Source organism: Montipora capricornis, chromosome 6 (genome assembly GCF_036669925.1).
Source record: "Montipora capricornis isolate CH-2021 chromosome 6, ASM3666992v2, whole genome shotgun sequence".
Classification (NCBI taxonomy): Eukaryota; Metazoa; Cnidaria; class Anthozoa; order Scleractinia; family Acroporidae; genus Montipora; species Montipora capricornis.
The window spans coordinates 11,167,365-11,174,864 of record NC_090888.1 but is presented as its reverse complement, the minus strand read 5'-3'; the positions used below and the strand labels follow the sequence as shown (position 1 = coordinate 11,174,864).

At 43.1% G+C, this 7,500-nt stretch overlaps 2 protein-coding genes across 2 annotated transcripts in view; both read left to right on the top strand.

Moving 5' to 3' along the window:
• The window catches only part of LOC138051522 (NLR family CARD domain-containing protein 3-like), a 269,326-nt gene that overhangs the window by 240,390 nt on the left and 21,436 nt on the right, over positions 1-7,500 (top strand). The gene's annotated exons all lie outside the window — the stretch shown is intronic.
• LOC138050885 (uncharacterized) lies at positions 3,684-4,553 on the top strand. Its single transcript, XM_068897144.1, has one exon. The coding sequence runs from the start codon at positions 3,684-3,686 to the stop codon at positions 4,551-4,553; it is 870 nt and encodes a 289-aa protein (XP_068753245.1).

Sequence of the window (7,500 nt, the reverse complement as noted above, 5' to 3'; positions counted from 1 at the left end):
TTCTTGGTTTGAAAAGAGCGACAGTCACTTTTCATAAGACCCCAAAATACGAGTGGAGATATGGCTTGAGCCATTCACGAGTTAAAAATCACTATCAACTCATAAAATATCAAATAACGCAGGGTCGATACACAACTGTACTTCTTCAGTATACACTCAGTGATTGCCTTCTCAGGTCTCCTTCTTGCGAAGTAGCAATATTAAGAAACATCTAACATGCTCTATCTGATGGGTCTTTGCAGTTATTGAAGGCATCCAAGAGCACTTAAAAGTCTGACCATTTGCAGATATTATTTTTGTTTTATAAGTTTGAGCTCTTAACTGGGGTTAATGAGCCCTAAGGCAGTACTTCTTTTTTGCGCGGTTGTCCCTAGTGTACTCTACTCTCCTCACCCTTGTAATCAAGGCTTGTCCAGTAGTCAAAAGCTGATTGTTTGGGTCAAAGTACCGTAAACGTCCATGTATAAGCCGCATCCGTAGATAAGCCGCACCCCGAATTTAGAAGCACACATTTTGGAAAAAAATGTAGTACAATAAAGTTTGAAGTTCCAAGAACGTTCTATTGCTATAAACCATCAAGGACAAACAATCAAGGTTTCCCCATAAAGTTGAAATACGAACGAGTGCTTAGTAGCCAAGCTTTAAACGTGGGGAGGAGTCTGGGTAGGGCCTGGGTATCATGACCCCGTCTATAAAGATGTTTGGAAACCCGCAATAGGCAAAAAACATTCATGCAGAACAGGAGCTTGATAATGCAGTCGACAAATTTGCCGAGAAGGTGGTCAAGGACAACGAAACAGTTGGCCATTTACCTCGCGGGTACTCGCGAATTTTGTGGTATTTTATCGCACGTGACGGAAAGATATGCGTGGAAGTGACTGGCCGAAGACGTCACTGCAAACAGCTGTGCGGAAGAATGGAGATTCCTTAATGTAGGACCATGTAGGTTGGTGTTTACTTGTTCGAGTAAAGCGAAAATGAATCGCTTGAAAGAACTCTTGGAAAGCAAGATTCGCTGATAAACACTCGCAGACACAAACGGCTCCTTTAGGAGCCACCACTCATTAAAAAGCCGATGAACAACAGCAACATGCTCTCAGTTTCTTTTACGTTTCGGTCCTGAGATCTTAAAGTGGTACTATGACCAAAAAATCATTTCCTTTTTCTCTTCTGATTTTGAAAGCGTGTTCGCTTAACACCTAACTGGCAAAATTTTGAGCTATGAGTTTTATTTAAAGGCTGTTTATTTTGAGTGTAAGTTTTGGATTTCATGGTCCGCCATTACTCGCGTTCGAAACTGGCCGATTGGACCTCAGAGGGTTGGATCTAGAGAAAATGACGTCATTTACTCACAAGCTTAAAATTTCAGCGTGTAAACGCAATTTTTTATATATGCAAAACACGGGTTGAAAAGTCTGAAAGCCCGAAGCTCCCGTGCTGCATATTAATTAGGCCGGTACACACGCATTGCATTCTTAAACTAGCGAGTGTTTGACGTCATTTTCTCCTCTACCCAGCTCTCTTAAGATTTTAAAGTTAGTAATGGCGGACCAAAAAATAAGAAAATTCCAGCTAAAACAAACAGGTGTCTTTTTAAAATCAGAACTTAAAACTTGGGTGAGTTAGTGTTTAGTTAACATAGTTTTGAAATCCAAAGGAAAAACAAAATTTTTTTTTGGTCGTAGTACCACTTTAAGAAGTTGTATGAATATTAATTAGGTTTTTTAAAACTCCAAACACAGATGTATCCATGGATAAGCTGCACCCTTGATTTATGGCTTCAATTTTGTGAAAAAAAGTGCGGCTTATACATGGACGTTTACGGTACTTTCACTTTTACTAAAAAGCAGTTGCCAAAGCTTCCAGTAATTTTTCACAACATCACACGATTCACACCTGTTTCACCTTATGTAAACCCCCCATACCATTAGTCAGCCACATTTCAGCTTTGCTCTTCAAGCAAGTACCTTGAGTTGCACTCTTTAAGATCACTTTTTCCCTACGTGCACATATCATGCCGAAACAACGTAAATCTCAAAGCAGCCAACGCCCTACGGTTCCGCCTACCACGGCTCAGTCAAATGCCCGTCCTAACTCTGCACATGCAGTACAAACGACGCAGTACGCAGCAATGCCGACCAAAACGATACGTTTACTTTCGTCCTAGCGCCACCTGGTACAATCAGGGCCACGGTAGCAGCTCATCGGTCACCTCCAAGCAAATGATTCTCGGGCCTCCACACCCACATCTACTGGCCCCGCGATCATGCCGGATCAGCAGTTGGCCTCCATGATTGCCTCTATCGTGGGGCAAAAACTGGCAACCTTCAACTCCGCGAGCAACGCGCCATCGAGCTCAACATCTGGCGCTGTTTCAACTGCTCGGCAACAACTGCCAGGCATTACCAGCCTCGCACCAGATCCCTCTCTCCTACCGGTCCACAATGGCGAACAACAACAGACTCCATCCTCTGTGGATTTCTCGCTGTCCTCCTCTCAGCAAGTTTTGAATCTTAACACACCGGAAGATGCAGCCCTCCTGCATACCAACTACAGAGTCCCTTCTATCGCCAGCCATCTCTCCAACAGCTGCATCACAGCCATAACAAACGGTGAGTATGTGGACATCTCCCATTCCAGGCTAATTGCCCCAAAATGACTGGGATCGACCGATGGCTCGACGCTTTTGCCATTTACTCCTCTGTACTCCTCTCCTCCCACCCATCCCAGGGGGTGGACCTATTCGCCTACCAGCAATTGATACGTGAGTCAGCCCGTAAGTTCCTCGCTATGGCATGGTATTTGTATGATATGGAATTTCGCCGAAGAGCCTCTCACAACCTTTCCATTAACTGGGGCCAGAGGGATGTTCAGTTGTACCTAGACACCTTTACCGGTGTCCCAAAAGCCATACTTTGTAAGGCCTGCAGCAGCTCGGATCACGTAACCGATTCCTGCCCCCTTTCTCCCAGGTCTACAGACTCTTCAGGCTCCAAGCGTGGTGACCTCTGCTTCAACTTCAACAAAGGGGTCCCCTACGTCCGCACCCCCTGCCCCTACACTCACCAATGCAACAAGCCCGGATGCACTGCAGCCCACCCAGGAAAGGAGGGGGTGACGTTCTCTCCTCACCTGACCTGCAATTATTTACGGACGGCTCTTGGTCCCATGGCTATGGTGGCTATCTCAATGGGGAATGGTTTCAGGCTCCTTGGCTCCCTCAACACCTCCTTAACCCCACCATGGGTATCAGCATTGACTGGCAGGAACTGTTTGCAATTTACATTGCCTGCTACCTCTGGGGCCCTTCGTGGTCAGGCAAACATTTGTATGTGGTGCGACAACCTGCCAGTTGTCTCCATCATCAACTCCAAACGCTCCAAGTCCCCTAGGATCATGGACCTCGTACGGGCCATTACGATTCTTACCTAAGAACACAACTTTTCCTTCACCCCTAGACATATCCCTGGGCTAGATAATTCAATAGCTGATTCTTTGTCCCGTTTGCAGATGGACCCCTTCCGTCACCTGGCTCCCAACGCCTCACCCTCCCCCTGCGTCATCCCTCTATCAGAAACGTCAATTAAACAGCTTCCGTTTCCCACTACCTTGGTGCATCCCCTGCTCCAGCTACTAAACGTTCTTATAGTGTCGGTCAAAACCATTTCATTTCCTTTTGCCTTATGCAAGGGTTAATTAGCCCCTCTACGCCCCTTCTCCCTGCATCTGAAATTACTCTGATTTATTTTGTCTCCCATTTAGCCAAAACAGTTTCCTACAATACCATTAAGCTTTACCTGTTTGCCGTTCAAGACCTCCATAGGCTACACAACCTTCCCTTAAAACTCCCAAAAATGTTTCGACATCAGAAGGTCCTTAATGGGATCAAACGTTCCCAGATCCCTGTTAAATTAGATCACTATCCAATTACAATCCAAATCCTGCAGTCTATTTTCAACTTTTACCAACCACACTGGACTTGTGACCTCAATCACATTATGCTCTGGGCAGCCTTCACCTTAGCCTTTTTCGGTTTCTTACGTTCAAGCAAATTTACCTGTAATGACCACGTCTTTGACCTCGCAACTCACCTCTGCTTTAAGGATGTCACCTTTATCCCTCACGTTGAATCTACCGACTACATGCTAGTCATGATTAAACGGATCCAAAACAGATCCCTCTGCAATGGTTGCACCCTAACCCTAGCAAGGTCCACTACCTCCATCTGTGCTGTTATGGCTATGAAAGACTATGTGTTCCAATGCCAACCATCATCAGCAGGCCCCCTGTTCACCTTCACCAGTGGCAAGTGGCTCATCCGAACTTCTCTTACTCATGAACTCCGTGATGTCCTGCAGCAATGTGGCATACAACCTCAACTCTATTTCTCACATAGCTTCCGTATTGATGCTGCGACTACTGCAGCTGCTGCAGGGATTCCTGCCTGGTTAATCAAGGTACTGGGCCGCTGGTCTTCTGACTGCTATGAACATTACATAAGAACTCCTCAAGAGACACTGCTGGCTATCCCTAAACAACTGACAATGAACTGAAGTAATAATAATAATTATTGTAGGTTAGCCCCTTCTTTGTTGTCTACCTGATGACCAGCATCATGACTACTAGGTACTCTTCAATATGTCTCTTTCTAATTGAAACAATAACATTATTCTTGGGTGGCATCAGAAGCTAGACCTGGTTCCCTAACAGCTGTTTCCCTAGCCCTGCATGTTAAAATACATGTGCAAGCCAAACAAGGCAAAATGGGTTTTTTGCTCCCCCTGAGGGCTATGCATGCCTATATCGTATACCATTTCTTCTACATGTGGCAGTTGGTATTCCAGCCAACATCCACACAATTTACTGTTGGGTGATTGTGTTCCCCTATTCTTGACCATAATATTTTTGGCTCACACAATCGTGGCAGGGAAGTGCACCCTGGGCTGCACTTTACCCCACAGTAGGTGGGACAGCCCTCCTTGGCAATAGGTCCGGATTGCTTACTCCAAGATGGTACAACTCACCATCTGACCTATTCTCCTTCCAGAAGGGCACCCCTCTTCTGGTCCACCCTATGTTACATTCTAACGTAGGGTTGCCTCTAGAGACACCGCTACTCTAGGGGTCCTCCTAGGGACACTGCTACCCTAGGGGGCATAGGCTCTGCCTTCCCTGCCACCCACGTTTTTCCAAAAGATAGTGATTAACATAATAATTATAATTGATTTCAAAAATAAATAGATAAAAGGAGAATTTGTGTTCCTCCTTTTCTAGTTTCACAAGCCATGCCCCTCTCCTGGGCATGCAAATATCCCCCGCGGCTTCCCCCCCTTTTTATGTCACTGACCCTTAGGGACTCATTAATTGGCAAACAAATACCTTTACTTAAATTTTGAACCCAATTTAAGGAGGCGGAACTCGTCATATTCTCCTGAATTTCCGAAACGTGACAAAGCACCACTTAGTAGGGTAACAATTTCTCCTCAGTTGTTTAAAGACCCTGACTGTTAAAGAGTTGTATAAACGTAATGCTAGTGCCTCCAGAGTAACAATTTTTGTTCCAGGGTACAAGAATACGGCTAAATGAAATGAAGGTGACATTTGCTTCTGTAATTCTAACTCCAATCGCTGATCTTCCTGAAGCCGTTTATTCCTGACCAAGATTTGGCTTTCAAAATATACAAACCGTAATGCTCACTGGTTCACCCCTTTTTTTACTTTTTAAAGAAACACTCCAGCAGTTGAAGTCGCAGGGAGCAAGTTCGATTACTAAACTTGGAGAGACTGAAGGTACAGTCATGACTAGCATAAATCATGAGTTGGCTTGACAGAAACTGCCAGAAATCTTACAAAGCTATCTAAATGTGCACACATTCATAAGCTTTGCATTTACTAAGATCAACTTAGAGGATATTAGAGGATATCAATACCTTTAGATAAACTTGCAACCTTTCGAGTCATGATATACGATATCGCAGTATTGACACTGGTATCACAAACTCGCAATTAGACTAAATAATTGCGTATTTTTTGGACATTATTTTTAAGCTTCAAGTATTCTGTGTAGGGGGAAGGGTGTATCATCACTGAAGTTTAGAGGGCAACTTAGACAGTTACAAAAACAAATGCTGGTCTGAATGGGAGTAACACTTATGACCTTGCCATAGCGCTGCAATGCTCTATCGTCTCAGGCATCTGAGATGTAGTATGAACTCGCAACTCACCAACTCCCACAGAGATAGCTTGCAAGATCAGATGATCGAGCAGTGTGAGATAGTCCCTGGGTCATGGGTTCGTATCCAGCTCAGGACTGGAATTTTTTCAGGCAAAAAAAGTGCAACTGCAATTATCATCTTAAAACAAAGGAGCCCATGCATGTTGAAGTGGAGGCCTGTGTGGAAATCTTGCCAAATGCTTCACTGTTAACATGTCAATGCCGAGGTAGTCTCTATCTCTGTTTTTATGAACATATTTCATGTCAAGTCCTCTTCATTCATCTTTGTTTGCTTTTTGTTCTTGGTAATTAATTAGAGATTGCCTTTCACCCCTCTTTGTACGTATTACTGTACTCTTTATTAGCATTTATTTTATTTTATTGATTGGTTAATCAATGTGTTGATTCGATTTCATTAAGACATCCTGAAGAAGCTTGAAACAGACGTAGCTAGCAGCAAAGACACAATAAAAGAGACACATGGTGAGTTCATGCATTTTATTGACTTATTGAGTTAACTGAGCGGAAATGAGGGGATCGAGCAAGAACCTTTTTTTTTTTCACTGCGTTATTTGATATTTTATGGTTTTTAACTTGTGAATGGCTCCAGCCTGATCTCCACTCGTATTTGGGGTCTTATGAGAAGTGATTACGCAAGTCTGAGGCAAAGGATCAACTGGGTGTTTTTGACACTTTTTGCTCTTTTTTGCAAGACTACTTGTGCTTTTTTAAATTGTGAAATGAACTACATGTAGCTCGTCAGAATCATTAGTATTCAACCTACTAACTACTAATCAAGATGGACTTTTGCAGATATTAAGGCTGTTTTATTGGACAAAATAACTGAAAATTGAAATCTAGTTAGGAACCAAAACTCATCAGATTCTCTTGAAACGATCAACTGGGTGTTTTTGACTTTTCTATTGTTTTTGACGCTTCTAGTCTGTCATGCCCAAATGTGAATCAGATAATGGTAACATCGTTGGGTGTTCAGAAACTTTCAGAATCTCTATTGTAAATAAAGCTAGTGGGCCAGATGGCGTGCCAACTTATATTTTGAAAGAGCTATCACATGAGTTAGCACCCATTCTTGCCTCACTTTTCCAACAGTCATTTGATCTGGATCAATTATCAAATGACTGGATTAAAGCTTATGTTGTTCCAATTTTCAGAAAGGGAAAAGATCACTAACAAACAATTATAGATCAATATCCCTCACTTCAGTAACATAAAAAATATTAGAACATATTATATCTCATCATATTTGGAAGCATTTAGAAGATCAT

Excerpts from the sequence above, each read along its gene's own strand:
- LOC138050885 (XM_068897144.1), top strand. The coding sequence starts at position 3,684 with ATGCAAGGGTTAATTAGCCCCTCTACGCCCCTTCTCCCTGCATCTGAA.